Source organism: Lepus europaeus, chromosome 7 (genome assembly GCF_033115175.1).
Source record: "Lepus europaeus isolate LE1 chromosome 7, mLepTim1.pri, whole genome shotgun sequence".
Classification (NCBI taxonomy): Eukaryota; Metazoa; Chordata; class Mammalia; order Lagomorpha; family Leporidae; genus Lepus; species Lepus europaeus.
Window position 1 is genome coordinate 68,018,014 of NC_084833.1, and position 18,208 is coordinate 68,036,221.

The 18,208-nt window shown below is 50.4% G+C and overlaps 1 protein-coding gene across 4 annotated transcripts in view; it reads right to left on the reverse strand.

Annotated features, from left to right (window-relative positions):
• The window catches only part of TENM4 (teneurin transmembrane protein 4), a 390,997-nt gene that overhangs the window by 107,004 nt on the left and 265,785 nt on the right, over positions 1-18,208 (reverse strand). For 2 of the 4 annotated variants that reach the window (XM_062198278.1, XM_062198277.1), the window contains exons 12-13: positions 10,304-10,489; positions 2,572-2,598 (exon numbers count right to left, since the gene is read on the reverse strand). In XM_062198278.1, coding sequence (XP_062054262.1) covers positions 2,572-2,598; positions 10,304-10,489 — 213 coding nt within the window. The remainder of the gene's footprint in view (positions 1-2,571; positions 2,599-10,303; positions 10,490-18,208) is intronic. The other 2 variants (XM_062198276.1, XM_062198275.1) reach the window with 1 other exon arrangement.

Here is an 18,208-nt window from a genome sequence, read left to right on the forward strand (position 1 = left end):
GGTGAAGAGAAGGGCTCAACTTTTCTAAAGAAATGGTGCCCTTCCGCTGACGAGGGACTGCGTTACCTTCAGTGCTTTGCTGAAGCCCGAGAAGAAACCCCCACTGCCGAGAGCATCAGGTGTGACGAGAAGGCTTTGGGGAGCCTTGCAGGTCTTTGCCTATTTGGCACTGATCTTCTAGTTAAGCTGTAAGGGGACCCCACAATACACCTGCCATGTACCCAACACCCCCTTTCTTGATGTTTTGCTTTTGAGTGCTGTTGTACCTTTTCATCTCTACATTTACTTCCAAAGACAGGGTCACCAGCATCTCTTCCCTAGGTGACAGCAACAGTTTGCTAATCGGCTTCCTTGTCCCCAATACTTCGGGTCGATTATTCTTCTCCAATACTGCCAGGCTGATCCTGGCAAGTCATTGTGCTTTAAAACACCTTCAGTGCCTCCCTTATACACGCATGCTAAATTCAGCAGTCTACAAGATCCTTGCCTGAACTGGCAGGGGGGCTCCTTGCTAAGTGGCCCCTGGGCTTCCTCTCTCATAACCTCCATCACATGTCGTGGGAATGGTTTAATGGCTTCCTCGCTAGACTGCAGGCACTCCCAGAGCACGGATCATTTCTGTTGGCAATTAAGGAGTTGAATGTATTTGTTGAGTCAATATTGTTTATTTAGTCTCTACCAATGCAAGTGGAAAGCAAAGAACAAAAGGTGGCTTGTCTTTGAACTGTGAAACACATACTCTCCTCTGACAAGTCCCGAGCTTGTAAGGTACAAGTCTTTGCATTCTGTTTTTAGAATATCAGCCAGATGCGGGCTGGGTTCACACCTAGATTTTGCCAAGAAACATTTGTCTTTTAGCTAAAGTAAGTAATGATTCACTGACCCAATGCACCTAAGGGCCTGGTGTTGATATTCTCTGAACCAAAGATTGGTACAGGTGGTTTGAGAGAAAATCTGGGCTGCCTCCCAGTGAGGAGGCCAGTTTGGAAGATGTGATTAGGAGGAAAAATACTGGAAATGATGGGCATTCTCAATGACTTATGATGATAGGAGGTAGAACTAGGCCAGGAAATCAGAAGTCCTGGCTAGAAGTGTGGCCCAAGGCGAGCCACTCAACATCCTCAACTTCAACTTCCTTCAGTTTCCATCAGAGGAGTCTAATTTTATCTGAACACTTAAAAAAAATTCACAGGACTCACAGAGAACCCAAGGGTGTGAAAAAAGTTCACACGGTAGGGAAAAAATTCCATCAACTAGACAGTGGTATTATGAAATGTAGCCCACCCTGAAGATTCCTCTGCGGAATCTTGTTTCTTATCTACCTGAGGGTCCTAGCGCTGCCTCTGACACAGTTGGCCAAGTGTCCCAGCTGAAAAGAATCCAGTCTATTATGTGTCCCCAAATGCCTGTCCACAGTCTTCAAAGAGAAGTTGCCATCTAGTATTAAAAGCCAATTTAGCCTTTTCGTTTACCATAGCAAACATTCATCTGGCTGGTGAAGTTCTTCTCCAAACTAAGGGTGAGACTGTGAGTAGGAAAAGGATGGTCAAACAGTGAGACTCACGTTCACCGAGCCTCGTGTCTGCCCATGCTCTGGGCACTTCAGGGCCATGTTTTCATTCCATCCGCACAGTGATCCTGTTCTCATCCTCATTTTACAGATAAAGGCTACAGACACAGGGTGACCTGCCCAAGGTCACACAGTTCACCAAGGGTTGGAGGTGGGATTTGAACCCGGGCATTCTGACTCCAGGGTGTATATCCCTCATCACCAAGCACACGTTTTGTAACAGGTGCCGTCAGCATCTGAGGATAAGAAGATGAGTATGACATCTGTCATACTCATGGGGATATCTGACATTTCTCCACGTCTGACCCCTCTGAGGCTCATTCTTAGGGCAACAGGGCCTGTTTGGAAAACTAGCCACTGTCTCATCAATGTAACCATTTAAAAGGGAAGGGATGACTTTCTCTTTAGGGGATATTCTTCAAAGGTAAAACTTACCAAGGTCAGGCCTTCTCTGAAAAAGAAAACAAACAGGATTGTCCACTCTCTGAAGCCAGGGGTCTGTTTCTCCCCTGGTCTCCAGAGCCTGGCACCTGCACCTAGTACACAGTGCGTGCTCCAGAGATGGCTGTTGGATGAACGAACACAGTAGTAATACAATGGAGTCCTCGGCATTCCTTAGCTTGCTCTGGGGTCTCTTCCTCTCTCAGGACGCCCACCTGGGTTCCCAGCATCTTAATTCTGATGGACCACAGGCCAAACGAGAGGGGCTGGGTGACATGAGATGGGGTGGAAGGGGTGCTGGGGAGAGATGGACAACAGCACAATGGTAATGCTATGGATAGATCTGAGCAACCTGAGGGCAGAATGCCACTCTAGGTATATCGATCACCTGGGGACCCAAAACTGGCCGCCTTGGCCAGTGAATGCTATGACGTAGCTGGGGGATGTGCTAGCATCTAGACTTCATGCTCTTGGGGTGTATAGGCACTGCTATATACACATTTCTTTTATGTGCACACACACACACAGACAACAGGAAAATAGAGGAAGGAAGACCATACCTTTAACTACCCTATCCAGATAGTGAGCTTGGGAGATAAAAGACAGGACGTTTATGGTAGGACCACGGAAGTGTGGCCTCTCCTGCCACAAAGGCATGCCGGGCACTAAGGAGATGGAGGGGAGGCGCTCCGCACTCGGGGCAGGCCACTGCCATGGTGGGGAAGAGAGGACCAGAGACAGGACAACACAGGAAAGGCAGGAGAGCAAGCACATTCTCCAGGAAGGGCCAAACGGGGCTTCAAGTCACTGTGCGATCAGGCAGTTGGAAACATGACCAAGTAAACAAGAAGACACATGGGTACGGAAACCAGGGGCAAGGAGGATGGGAAGCTGCAGAAGTGGCCGCATTCCTGCTCTGTCAGTTTTGTCCAGCTGTATGGAAAACTAGAACATGCCCCTTTGTCTCCCCCGGGCAGCATCCCTACCTCCCCTGCACCCCTGGGGCAGCAGCTGTGCCAAGAACAAGTGAACCTGGTCTGGTGCTGCCAAGAAGCTGGAATTTAGAAACACACACATTGGAATCATCCCTGATATGCCCTAGGGAAGTGGGTTGGGTGTCGGTTATCTGTCTGCCTTTCGAATGTTCCACGTGCACCCGTGCTCACATCTACTCAGGTGCAGGATGCTCGGGGTGCTAAGTAAGATGCAGCCCCGCTCTGTGTGAGGGGCAGGGCAATGGATGTCATTGTGAAGAGCAAGAAAAAGAGAAGAAAACCTGACCGCTTCTCAGGGCTGAGGAACTCAAAAGACAGAGGCACACTTTGTTTTTTGACTCATTTGGCAATGTAAGTTACTGCTTGTTTGTGAGGACGGGTCCTTCGAATGCCGCTCTGAAACAGCCCTCACTGTGTGGGTACGGGGGTGCCTGGTTGTGTGCTCAGAGCAAGGCAGCCTCTTCATTCCCAGCCCAAACTGGGGCTACCACTTGCCCTTCCCCACTATGTTTGAGGAGGCCCCCTTTCCCTGTGGCTCTCCACCTCTCTCTAGTGTGTTCTCACAAAGGCCAGACAGGACCTGATGCTCTGCATCCAGGCTGTACCTCATCCTCAGCTCTGTTTCATCCAGTGGTACGGCCTGCTCTGGTAGCCCTGGGGTTCCATAGATGGTACGAACATTCTTGCTCTCTTCATCAAAAAATATGAATTTTATATTTGCAGTCCTCTGGGGAGGACAGTGCCATGGCTGTCCATCAATTTATATTTGCCTCAAAAGACTGGTGGGTGAGAGGCTGGCTTCTTAGTTCAGGTGTCCATCTGGTCTCTGTTTCAGGGTGAAATATGCTCCTGGAGGCTGCACATCCAAGTGGAAAATTGGGAAGAGGAGCTTGTAATGGGACCTGCATGCTCCTCTTCATTCTCAGAGATGCTGGGGGATCCAGGAGATAGCAGGATATGAGACGGGAGCACGAAGGAGAGTGGCTTATTAAGCAGGAATGAAGAAATAATGTGTGGAATGCCAAACACAGAGAAAGCTACAGGGATCAACAGCCTAGGAAATACCTCCGGCTTACGGGAAAGACTGCCTGTCTCAATCCTTGGTTCATCTGTTCCTTTAGTCTTGGTCAAATTTGTTCAAACTTACTGCAAAGTGGTCTACTGTGTCTTTGACTTCCTCTCTCAGGCTATGGCATCAAAGAGCAGGAAGATAGACCTCCTGGAGCAGGGAGTTTTCTTAGCTTTCAGATCTGCTGAGTTTTGGGGGGAGGGTCTTGACCATACGTTCTTAGGATAACTCTGAACCCAGCTACAGAAGAGGTAGAATGAGCCTAGACTGGTCTTCTGGGTGTGGCCAGGCTGGATGAGACACCAAGAGTGGGATTCAAATGGCCCTACTGCTGCAGCAGGGTGTATGCGTGTATGTGCATGTGTGTGTGTGTGTGTGCTGGGGGAGGGCTGTTCTATGATGATGAAACCTATCCTGATTGTCTCCAAAATTAACGGTAGCATCATGGCTCTGTGGATAATGAAAATTGCATCCACGCTGTAGGATAATATCCTCAAACCCAAGGGCTGGCGTCAGAGGCCTCTTTCTCTTGCAATGCCATTTAATTTTCAGAAACCATACAGTAATAAAGAGCTCTATTAAATGCAAATATGTTTCAATACCTTTAAAATGCTTATTCATTTTTGCAGACCGCAGGAAGGAGGAGAAGCCAGTGGAAGTGACTGGGGCAGGTTGCGATCAACACTGTGTGTTTTTGGAAGCCATGTGTGGGCATTCCAAACTTCAAGTCCTGACCCCACAAAGCAAAAGGGATTCCTTTGCCACAAAGAGACCTCAAGCCACAGTGTGAATCCAGAAACGGTTATCAACCAAGTCCAGGAGTCTTCTCGGAAACACAGCTGCCTTGTCTGTTACTGAAAGTAGAAGTGACGACCAGGTCTTTGAAGGCCAATGCCATTCATTTATAAAAGGCATATGCCGAAGTCCATACAGCTGTTACTGTTACTGTCCAAAGATCTTGTCACATACGCTCTCTGTTAAGTGCAACCTTTTAAAAATCAGCGATTTTCAAGTACCAACATTAGTAAAGATGATGTAAAATCCATGATGTTGCAGGATGGAAGGTGGACCTAGCACTTCACAAAATTCCTTAATCTTTCTCCAGGACTTCAGGATGAAGAGGGTAACAGTAAAGTCATCTTGCCTCTCAGGCCACACTAGCTCTTTTTTTGTTTCGTTTTAAAGATTTTATTTATTTATTTGAGAGGCAGAGTTACAGACAGAGAGGGAGAGACAGGGAAAAAGGTCTTCCATCTGCTGGTTCACTCCACAGATGGCTGCAATGGCTGGAGCTGTGCTGATCCAAAGTGAGGAGCTTCTTCCATGTCTTCCATGTGGGTAGACTTGGGCCATCTTCCACTGCTATCCCAGGCTATAGCAGAGAGCTATATCAGAAGAAGAGTACCTGGGACTCAAACCAGCTCCCAGATGGGAAGCCAGTGCCACAGGTGGAGGCTTAGCCTACTACACTACAGCGCCAGCCCCTACACTAACTCTTTTGACATTCCATGAATGTTTCTTATGCTCCTACTATATGAGGGCTCTTCAAGAAATTCATGGTAAGTGAGCACCATGAGGACAACTATGTGTGGACTTCAATATACTTTTTAAACCCAAATGAAATTATCTTTTACTTTTCTGAGAAACTGTGAAGTCCTCTTATGTTCCTGTGACGGTGCAAGAAGTGGAAGACAATGGCGGCACCTAGTTATTGAGGGTGCAGCCTCTGAGCCTTTGGCATGGGGTTGATCTGCGAGGTCATAGTCTCTTTGGTGCTTCTGTGACCAATCAACATGAAAACGTCTTTCCTTGAGGTTTCCGAAAAGCTTCTCTTAGCATAACCTCAAGCAGCATCATGGGCCTCCTGTCAAAGGTGACAGAGACTACAGCAAGGAGCTTCATAGCAACTCTCGCGGTTGCATCACTGGTCCATGGTGGGCCAGATTAGCCAAGGCTCATGGGAGCAGGTGCACTTCTTTCAGACGGATAACAAATTCCCCGCAGAGATGCTCTATGATCTCTCTCTGCATGAACGGCTGGTGAATAAGTAGTCCATGGTACTCACCCCAAGACAAACTCACACAGAACAGGTGCTTTCCTGCAGTTCCCGGCTAAGCATGGGTGGGCTGAAGTCTCCGGGAACCATCGGCGAAGCATGCTGTGGCTCCCATAGTGTGAAGTAGACCCCTGCACGTCCCTCTTCCCCCTTGTCGGTATTTGTTTTCATATCCCAGGTCGTGCTGTGAGAGGACTTGACTTCCGAGGAGGGCTAAGCATGGGTTCCCACGCAGTGCTGACGCCTCCTGTGTGACCTGAGCTCTCAGCTGAGGCTTATCCGATTACACAACAGAAACCTGAGGGCAGCTATTCAGAGGGAGACAGAGGACTCCAGAAGGCTCTGTGGCTTCTCTTGACGATATCTCTCCATGGCGAAGTCTGGGTTTGCTCACTCGAGTAATTGCATCACCAGAGTGTGATTCTCATCTTTACTCCCAGAGGAGGCTTTGGTGTGAGAATTGGACAGCTCTCCTGATATTTAGTAAGGAATTCTGCATATCTGGCATCTTGAACGATCACAGCTTTGGGGTCAAGGTTGGAATTTTACAAATGTAATCAGAAGTTGGCATTTCCCACACATGTTTTGAGGCTTTGTAGACAGGGTGCACTGAGGTGAAAATAAAATAACCATCGTAGAATTGATCCAAATGTTAGTGTGTTTCCAAAGAAGCAGGAAAAAATCAGACATCTTCTTACACGTAACTATGACTCTCAGCATTCTCTAAGGAAATCAGAGGTCAAGTCCCAGACTTAAGGGGCCCATAGCATTTCTGGAAAAGACATCCCAAAACCTGCTTTTGCTGGCACTGTGCTGACCACACACAGGAGAGGACATCCCAGTCAATCCACCTGACCTTGACTTCTAGAAGGACTAGGAAAACTGGGTTCTCTTTATGCAAGTGGGGCTATTAGTGTCAGGCAAACGAGAGCAAGAACGAAGAACCCCCTTTTCTTTGTGGGATAGTTTTAGGAGGTGAGTCTGTTTTGAGCTGATGGGTGTGCAACACCGTGGGCAGTGCAGGAGGGGGCTGGAATTAAGTCATCTCGAAGGGCATCCTCCAGCCACCCTATTCTGTGATTCACAGAGAGAGAAACTGGGGCCCCACTCAGCCACGTGCTCTCTCCACAGTGCTCTCCCCAAACACTTTCCTTCAATACACAAAGAGACAGGTAATCCCTCATGTAAGGACTGTGGATTCAATGGGTAGTATGCTCACTATTTGACAAAAATACTATCATTACAGAGGGTGCCATTGTCAAGTTCCCTTTCATTTTGAAAACCAACCTTTTTAGAGAGAAACGAATAGCTTCCATAAAAGGTAAGGTGGGCCAGAGCCTCTAAGAGGAGACGTTTAATTCCTGCTACAACACCTCTCTGGACAAGGTAAAAAGCTCCTTCCCTGCAGGGTTGGCCATAAGGAGCCCAATTTCTCATATTCTTTAAATTCTTAATTCCTGCTGTAGGGTGACCAAGTCATTCCTCTCTCTTTCTGGAGGGCAGCAGTGTGTACATAAACAGGCTGTTCTCTCTTCTGCCTCCCTTGCATGGAATTCTCTGAATCAATGCCATGGACACCAGCTCTTTCTCTGGTATGGGGAGCAACCACACTGTAGCCACAGAGGCTCTAAGCCCCACAGGATAGGGACCCATTGTGTGATAATGCAATCTGATAACAGGAGAAAATGTAGCTAACTTTTCACATCAGCAGTTTTCTACTAAATGACCCTCACCAGGAGCAAAGTTCCTTGGAAATGTAAGAAAATGCCTCCTTTTTATGTCTCCTAACAAGAAAAGAAGGCACCCACCCCGGTTCCTCTAATTGGCATCCCTCCTGCCCTGGCCCTTCTGAGTCCTACGAGGTTACTGCAGTCTCCTTCAGCTCAGGGGGCTGGGTTTGCCACGAGGATGCAGCTGGCCACGAGCAGCGACCCACAGGGAGAAGGGACACATGCAGGGGAATGAGACAGGCACAGAGAAAACGCTTATGACACAATGACACGATGGAATGCCAGGCCAAAGTCCTTTCATCTGAGCCACGATGACTAGTCCGCTGCTTCTCCTGTGCCTTTTTTTTTTTTTTTTTTTTTTTGGCGTTAGGACTCTCACCCAACCTCTCACAGCGTGCACACTGGCCCTGACACATTTCTAACCTGCACGGATGGAATGTGTGCACCTGCAAGGGGGACTCTGTTTTTGATGACCACAGCGTGTGCAGGAGAGAACGCCTGGGTTTCTTGGCATTGTAGTGAAACAAACCTGCTGAGAGCCGGGCCCATGAGCAAGCACGGGATGCAAGTCGGAGTGCGGCCTGCCCCCGGGCCCTCACGGGTGTCAGCTGGGACTGGGCCATGGATAATCTCCCTGAGCCCTGGTCACTGGGCTTAGAGGGGACGCTTTTATCTTACAAAAACCTGATGCTTACACACTTTTTGGAAGTTGGTAAGGCAAACTAAGGACTCTGGGAACAAGCAATAGGAAACAGAACGCACCCTCCGGGGAGCTGGGTTTTTCCAAATGAGAGATGGATCACCTTCTGGGCTGGGAGGCTAAAAGGTCAGTCCACTCTCGCTCATGCAGAAAAGCAAAGCGGAGAGGGAAAGCAGAGCTGAAAGGAGAGGGCGCCTTGGCTCTCCGGGCTGGGTCTCACTAGGGGCTTTGGGGACAATCCCACTGATGTAAAGCAGCCGTGAGGCAGGTGCAGTGACCGCGGGGCATGTTCTGCCATGGGGAGGGCGTGGGCCAGGGCCAAGTAGGCGAGGACTTCTGAGTGCGATCACGGGAACAAGACACAGTCTCTGGGGGAGGACACGAGCCGATGCCTCGGTCCAAGACCTGGCCTTTGCTGGGTGAGGCTGCAGAGCAAGCAGCCGGCAAAGAGAAAGTGAAGCCTCAACTTCCTGTTCAACCTCTTTACAGCAAGCACGACCTTAAGCCTCAGGTCCCTGAAAGCCAGGAAATAGCTCAGAGCCCGTCACGGGGTGACTGCTGGGAGATGCAGCAGTGGTGCTCGGCAGATTGCAAAGACTCAGGGACCGGAAGCCACTGTCATTATTAATGTCAATCATCGCCAGGTGTTCCACAGCCACTGCTAGACCCGGCCACGCTGCAGGTTTTGCCGGCACCCAGGATATAAACTAATGGCAGGCTGCAAGACAAGAATGAGGACTGAAAACACCTTACGACACATAAGAGGCAGCTCTGCTTGCTTAAAACGTCCTTGTCCCTCCAAAGCTTTGGGGCTTGTCTTCCAGTTCCTACAAGACCTAAGAGGCTGCTTGCTGAGCTGGAGCAGCACCCACATCCCTGCTTTCTACGGCCATGTGCTCACCATCTGATCACAGACCTCTCCTTAAAAAAAAAAAAAAAAAAAAAAAGGAAATGGAAGGAGAAGTTAAAAATTATACATACACAAGCCAGTTGATTCAATAAAGAGCTTTTGGGGAGTGTTCATTCCAGGATAATAAACCAAGCAAAACGTCTGGCTGCGTTTAAAATCAACAAAACCAGCAGGAAAGGCAAAAGAAGGGAACAAAGCGATCAGCTTGTTTTTAAAGCTGCCAACAGCGCTGCTTCAGCAGGGGCTGCTGGGGAGGCACCCCCGTGAGAAAGGCACAAGGAGACACACGCAGACAGGGAGGGAGCCCAGGCCCCTCGGCTGAAGGTGGGTGGGGCCTTGGAGTCAGTGGGGGAGGCAGCATTCCCCAGGATTCTGGGTCTCTTGGGAGCTCTGGCCCAGGAGGTCAGTGGGAGTGGAGATCTCTGGGCTCCTCCAGAAATATCCCAGCCGGATAAGGGAGTGCTAACCACAGCTACCTGTATGGACCACGCCACTAGGGGCCAGCCTGCGCTAGGCTCTCCGTACGTGATCATTCCTGTCTGTCTTAGGGGTGAGGAAGTTGAGCCCCTTCCTGCAAGCACAGCTCCTTACCAGAGAGCTAACTGCACAGAGCCAGGAGGGGGCACCCTAACGTGCTATGTAACCAAGCCTGGCAATCGGCCAGCTGGCACCTGGGAGATGCAAATCGGGAGGAATAAGTTTGAAAACGCCCAATTGTGAGTTTGAACGCCATAGCTAATCAGGAGAAGCCAGTCCTCATGTGGCCAGATGAAAGGACTTGGGGCTCCATGCCCACATGCAGTGGGGGCCCTGGGACGTCAGCCCACCATACCGATGGTGCAATGCTCGCCGTTCCAGCCGGGGCTGCACTCGCACTTGCCGTCGCGGCAGGTCCCGTGCTCCGTGCAGCGCGGGTGGCAGGCCCGCTGGTCGCATGCCGCCCCCATCCAGCCATCCTCGCAGCGGCAGGTGCCCCCCACGCAGACGCCGTGGCCGCCGCAGTCGGCAGCACAGATCTCTGTGGGGAGGGAGGGCAGAGAGAGAAAACAAGCACTGAGCATACGTCACTGTCAGGGACGGGGTCACACTTGGCTTCCTATGGAGGTCAGGCTTTCAGGAGCGTGGGAGACGGATCTCTGCGGACGACGGCCTTCAGTGAAGGACAGGCCAAACAGAAGGGAGTGGAGAGCTCTGCTCTGTTTGCTCGTCGCTGTCGCCAGCCTGTCCGCACTTCTGCACTTGTCGCTTCCAAAGGGGATCGGCCTTCTGAGCAGAGGAGAGGAAGCCAAATTTAATTAAAAAGCGGTTATGTGTGAAAACGGAGTGAGGATGGGTCCCCATTGCCAACTGGCACGCTTGTGGGTCTGGCTGGGGTCTGCGCATCTTGACAGTCTTGACTCAAACTGAGGTGGAGGTGACAGACAGGCCGGACCCTCCTCCCGGGGGTACTTGCTGGCTTGTTGTCCCAAACCTGCAGCTTGCACCATGCTTTTGCCGGGTTATTCTCAATGCTCCGGCTCATTGCTTCCTCACGCTAAACACCATCTCAACGCGCTGTCAGTTCCAAAGCAAACAGTTGGGGAGTGGGGAGCATGCCACAGCCAGAGCGGAGCTGCCCAGCCCCTCACAAAGGCCGCAGAACACACAGCGCCCGGTTCACAAGCCAGCAATTGCTTCACGCTCCCTGCAGGCGGGGGCTGGGAAGGCGCCACATGGCACCCGCTCGGGAGGACACAGGCTGAGCGGCCGCCATGGCCTCAGCCACTGATAGCCGGGACAGCTATCAAATCCTAACTCTGTTCTTAAGCCGCGTGACCCAGCGGTCTTCAGAGTCATATGAAAAATCCCAACATTGTTAATTTCATTCAAGCTAAATTAACTGGCACCCGTTAACGTTGCATTGGCCTATTACTCCTTCCGAAGCTGCTCTCCTGGCTTAGAAGCAGATAGCATTCCAGCTACTTGGGGTGGGGGGTGGGGGGGAGGGGTGTTGGAGGAGAAAAGGAAAGGAAACACAATTAGATCTCGATGGTTTAGACCTTCCCTGTCAGTCTGGAAGACAGTGGATGAAATGGCTGGGAATTTACAAACAGTAGGAAAAGTCATCATTTACAGTGTGTTCCTTGGCAACACTTCCTCAAAAGGGAGGTACATACTACATGCAATAATACAGCTGATTTCTCAGCTGCCCGGAGGAGGGGGCAGCAGCTCAAACATGCGGGCAGACATCTCTGACGTGGACGTGGAGCTGAGGCCCTGGGTTCTATGCTCAGCTCGGGAACTTCTGAGCTGTGTGACTTCATGGAGCCACAGTTCGTGGTCTGGGAAGTGTGGCCAGCTGTGGCAGCATGATGATCTACCCCCATGGGGCTCTAGTCAAAAGTGGCTCCTCTTCTGAGAAGTCCACTAGGGTTCACCCATGGTCATGCGCCTGCTTCCTTCCTTCCCATATTATGTCATGGGGGCTTTTCTGTTTCTGTGTCTGTCCCAGCTTCAAGCAAGGGACAATCTGAGGCTGGTCTCATGCCTCAGGACCTCCTCTAGCCCTTGTCCTCGGCGTATGCCCCAGCACAGAACAGACCCTTAATTAAGGTGAGCTGGCTGATCGGTATGTGCTGAGGGCTCTATATACCCAAGGATGGAAGACAACGCATGCACAGCCCGTGCTGAGCCTGGGTGCGAGTCCATCCAGGCCCATCTGTCAGTTTCTGGCAGCACTGAAGGCAGGGCTGTGGGGCCAAGTGTCACTGCGTCACCCCCCCTCCGCCACTCGGCTCAGGCACCTTCTCTTCGCTGATGCAGAGTGTCTAGGGCTTTCCTTAAGGCAAGGAATGCCAACCTCCAGGTCCCCCGCCTCCCCAAGCCCCACCGCTCTGCACCGCACAGGGAGGGCACTGACCTCCGGGTCGTTCTGGAGGCTGGGCCTGGGCTCAGGGCTGGAACTTTCCCTACCCCGAGAGCCCCAGGAGAGATCAGCTCGCTCGGAATTTGTGGGTTTACTCAGCACTTTCTGCAGGTGGCAGTTTATGGTGTGAAAGTAAACAGCACACAGCACCGCTATTCACTGAGGTGCGAACCAGGAGGGGCCCTCGCTGCTGGGGCCTTGGTTGCTGGGTTTTCAGACAGCAGGGCACCGAGAGTTCAGCAGGGACACAAACAAGAGGAAGCTGCTCTCCGCACTTCCCGGTCCAGCTTTGGGGCACAGCTAGCAGGCACCCCATTTGCTTGATTAACGTGGACACGAGAGAACGAGCCTCAGAACCAGATGTGATTCCAAATATCGGGTCTGCCAGCTCTGTGAGCTCCTCAGCTGCCCCGCCTCCCTGTGTTGGTGCAGTGGGGATGCTGTCAGCACCCCTGCAGGGGGCGCTCGGCGTCTGATGTAGCTGTGTCCACTTCCTGACGAGTCATTTGTTCTTCAGCTACTCTTCCACATGTGCCTGCTGCATGTCAGAGACTGTTCCTGGTGCTGGAAGGACAGAGGTCAGGGGCCGGCGATGCAGCACAGTAGGTGAAGCCACCACTTGAAAGGCCGGTATCCCATGTAAGAGTACTTCAGTCCTGGCTGCTCCATTTCCGATCCCGCTCCTGCTAACATGCCTGAGAAAGCACTGGAGGACGGCCAGAGTAACTGGGCCCCTGGGATCCACTGATGGAGTTCCTGGCTCCTGGCTTTGGCCTGGTGCAGCCTGAGCCACAGTAGCTATTTGTGGAGTGAACCAAATGAACCAGTAGAAGGAACATCTTTCTACTTCTCCCTGTTTCTGTCACTCTGCCTTTCAAAAAAAAAAAAATAATAATAAACTGAGTCTTTAAAAAAAGAAAAAGAAATGCAAAAGTCAATTAGATAGAATTTCTGCCCTCCCCAGGTTTCTAGAAGGCCATAGTCCAAATACACTACAAACTGATGGTGGAATCCCAAAGATTAGCCAAAGAATTCAGAGTTGTTACTTACGTCTGTCTTTTTATGTGCTACAGATTAAAAAGTTTTGGATCTCAGGACAAGAAAGATCTAGGTTCTACTCGTGGCTTAACTTATTGGCTGAGTTATCTGTAGGCTGTGAGTCACACAATTCACTGAGCCTCTCTTTCCATTTCCCTAAGTTGGACACAATTTCCACTGGCCCAATCTTCAGGGCTCAAATGAAGTCATGTCTGGGAAAGCCAGTTTTGGCTTTGCCAATGCTTCTATCGGACTGTACCATTTAGAAAGCACTCTAGTGTACAATTTCTCACGTATTTATCACCACAACCTCACAAGAACTCCTGGCTATTATCTCTCCTGGAGGTGGGGACACTGAGACCCAGCTGGTACAAGGGCATCATACAGGGCCACGTGGGCACCGAGAGCTTTTCGCTTGTTGGGACACCACGGCAAGATGGGTGTTTTCAGAAAAGGAGATGGAACCTCAGAACAGGCAGGGACCAGCTATATCCCACAGTCGGCTTCCCTGCGGGGACAACTCTGGTTCTTCCAGAAGACTCCTCCCCCCATTTCTGGCCCTGCTGCTTCTCTCCTGTTCCATCCAAGCCAGACCCTGAATACAGGCATGACGAACCGAGATCCTCGACACTGGTTCCCTGACGCGTGGCGTCACTCTGCATGCAGAGACGGTGGGTGTGCCATCCCAGAGCCCAGGGCCTTGCCAAGTGTACACCAGACGTGGTTTCCTAGCACAAAGCTCAAGCTGCAGGTGGCTGGGCGCCCCTCTGCCAGCCTTAACAAACTGGGCTGTGAGCTCTCACACATTTTAATGGGAGGGCCCCAAACAGGGTGACCTGGATGTTCATGGGGTGCATAACCTGTGAGTACTCGGGTTCTCCCCCACAGAGGACCTGTCTGGCTGAGTGGAAGAGGCCACCGATCCTGGTGGCAAACCCCATGGTACCACTTCAGCATGTGGCCTATTTTTTTGTCTTTCAAATACCTCACTCCCTGCCCCCCACCCCTGAGATAGAATGGCTTTTTTTTTTTTCCTTGTCAGCTTCCACACTGACAGTAGAGCAGGTACGACCTCTTGGCGTGGTTGGTGAGAACCAACCAGGGGATTTACAGAGTGTGCTCTGACAGCTCACAGGCCTCTTGTGTAAATAAGGGAAATGGTCCTTCGTGGCATTTGGACTCACGCTCCGCTGTGAGTCCAGCTTCCTTCTTTGCGAGCTGAGGATGAAATCAACTGCTCTAGGGGGAGCTGTGGGCTCCCATCCAGTGGATTCTGTGGATGTGCAAGCCCTACAGTAGGCACTCAGGAGTCCAGGTGATGACCGACCACACAGGTCTTTCCTGACCTCAAGGAGTATGCACACCACCATGGCCCATGGACAAGACCCAAGTCTGCTACATTCAAAGAGAAAGCACGAATGAAAGCAAATCTATCACAGTGCCTGGGGCATAGTTAGGATACAATAAATTAAAAAGGGAAATGAGATGTGATGATAAATGCACTCAAGTCAAGATCAGATGGAGTTCTTTTTTAAAAAAGTATTCATTGAGGCCAACAATGTGGCACAGCGGGTTAAAGCCCTGGCCTGCAGTGTCGGCATCCCATGTGGGCGCCAGTTCGAGTCCCGGCTGCTCCACTTCTGATCCAGCTCCCTTCTATGGCCTGGGAAAGCAGTAGAAGATGGCTCAAGTCCTCAGGCCCCTGCACCCACGTGGGAGACCTGGAGGAAGCTCCTGGTTCTTGGCTTCAGAGCAGCTCAGCTCTGGCCATTGTGGCCATCTGGGGAGTAAACCAGTGGATAGAAGACCTCGCTGTCTCTACCTCTCTCTATAACTTTGCCTGCCAAATAAATAAATCTTATATAAAAAGTTTATTCATATATTTTATTTATCTGAAAGGCAGAGAGAGGGAGAGAGAGATACAGAGATACAGAGAGAGAGAGAGAGAGAGAGAGAGAGATACAGAGAGCTACTATCTGGTGGTTTACTCCCTGAATGTCTGCAGCAGCTGGGGACGGTGCAGGCCAAAGTCAGAAGCCTAGAACTCAATCTGTGTTTTGCCTACAGGTGGCAGAGACCCAAGCACTTGAGATATCGTCTGCTGCCTCCCAGGGTGCACATTAGCAGAAAGCTGGACTTGGTGGCGGAGCCAGGGTCGGAGCTCCGGCACTCCAATACGGGATGCAGATGTCCCAGATGGCGTTTTAACCTCTGTACCAGATGTCTGCCCTGAGATGTGAATTCTGACATCTGCGACACACCTGATACAAAGGCGTATTTGATAAATGCTAGCTTTCACACAAACTTAGAGCTTTATGATTGAATGCTGGAGGGCTAGAGTCTGGGAGGACCCTGTACACAAGCCATAGGGACAGTCGACTGCAAATTATGACCCCTGCCCTACTTCCCAGCTGGGGGTCCTTGGAGAAATTACTCAATCCCTCTGAGCCATAATTCTGTACTCCTAAAATGATCTTGCAGGGGGTGGGGAACCTTTCTCTGCCAAGGGCCATTTGGATATTTATAACATCACTCGCAGGCCGTACAGAATCACCAACTTAAAGTAGCCTGCTATAGATTTATCCCACTTGGGGTTGCCTTGGCAGGGCCAGACTCAATGATTCTGTGGGCCTTGCACAGCCTGCAGGCTGGCCGTTCCTCACCCCTGCCCCACAGTGTGGGTGGTGACAACTGGAGGAAGCAGTGCGGATGGCAAGCTCTATGTTGTGGATACAACTGATGGATGAGGACCTGCATCAGCTGGATCTGCATAATTCCAACATAGTGGGGAAGCATCTCTCCCAAGGCCAGATATTTGCTTTACTAAAATCAGACTCGAACTTTGGGTATGACATATGCTCTTAGGTCGACCACCTAGCATGGCACCATCAACCAAGATGATCAAAACCTAAGGAGAAGTCATTTGTATTTGTAGCCGGGGATTCCTCTTAAAATCAGGTGAAAATCCCCAAGTGTCCAAACACCCTCACTGTGAGTTTGTCAAGTTCTTATCTGAACTGCACAGGGCCTGGGAGATGAACCCAGCCAGGTCCAAGAATATACAAGCTCTTCTAATACAGAAGGTCAGGCCTGCATACTTCCTGTTAACTGCCTCACCTCTCACCTCCCTCACTTGTGCACACATCATCTTCTCTTCAGGCTGGAAGCCCACCTGATGGCAGGAAATAGTTTTTTTTTCCCCCACCACGGTTTCCTGGCACTAGTACCAGACACAGCACAACATGGCTTTCAGTGAATATTTGTCTAAAGAATAAATGGCTCATTGTAACATAAAAAGCGCATGGGAGAGGTGTGTGTCCACTGACGGCAGTCTCTCAATGCCACACTGCACAAATGTCATTGTGTCCATTACATTTAGGTGGAGGCTCAGTGTCCTGTGTGCCTAAGCTGTTCATAAGCCATCTTCACTAATCTCTGCTTGTGAACCCTGTACATTTAAGAAGTGTCTTAGTCCTTCACACCCTCAGACATGTCTGTTCTCCCTCTATGACACAGAAGCAGAGAACCCACGGGCAAGGGGTGAAAAGGGCAGGGGAAAGATGTGAAGTTTGGCTGTTGGTTAATTATGCCAAAAAGTGTATACGTAAGGGAAACACGCTGCTCCAGGCTCCCCTCATTAAATGTTAATCCCCATACAAGCCCAGATGAGGCCTGGGACCTATCACAGCTACGTTTTAATTTGTCGGGACTTACTTTACAATCCTGTTCATTAAAACTGCTGGTAGGGGAAGCTGTGTCTTTCCCCTGACGGGAGAGACTTATGCATAATTTTCCCATAAAATTTCTTCTACTTGGAAAGACGCTCAAAATTGATACAAGTAGGGAGCAGAGCAGCTCCACCCTGGGAGTGCCGCACCTTCCTGCTGAGCAAGAACAGATGCCGGAGATGCCGTCTTTAAAATTCCAAGGATGTGGCCAAGTCTTGGCCCATGGGACACTCTGGGAAGTCTTTTCATAAGTCTGTGTTTAGCACGAAAAGTAAGTAAAGTCGCTCTATTTTGCTGAGGACCTGAGGTTTGGAGAGTGTCCTTAAGAAGTTTTAACAGAGGATCTCATAATTGAGGATGACTCCTGCTAGGATTATCTGCTTCATCACTGGATCACACTAGTTACTGTACAACTCGGGGAATTCCGCTGAACTCCTGGCGAACTTGGCATCCAAGTCAAACTAGTCAGCATTCGAGGCAGAAAGATGGAGCATGTTCCAACCTTGTTGGTGGCTCACAAGGGTCACCTCCCTCAGCGATGCTTATCCTGCCTTGGTGCAGCTGAGCAAATGGCTCGGGGGGATGACGTGACCTGCTCAAAGGTCCCCAGCCAGAACGAAAGGTGACCATGATGGACACAGTGTCTGTGAACTGTGGGATCAGGTGCGGGAACAACCTCAGCTGTTAGTCCACAGCTGCTGGAATTCATCACTGCCCTAACTAGATTAGATCACAGGATCTGAGAAATCGGGTCACAGTGTCCTTCCTCATCCCGCTCACTGTCTAGTAGATAAAGCACTTTTCCTTTTGTCTCACTGTTCATCCTCTATCCATGTGTCTGCTCATCCATCAGTCCATGCACCTGTCCATCCATGCAGACATCTAATCACCTCACCAGCTATTCCAGGTACCAGGTCTTCTCTATCCACCCATTCACCCAGCCATGTGACCTGAGCAACTCACTTCATCTGTTAGTGCCTTACATTTCTCATCTGAAAAGCAGGGTAGAGATCTCGGTCTTAGGGGCAGGTTGCACGAGCACTAGGCAACATGTTTGGTGTTGTAC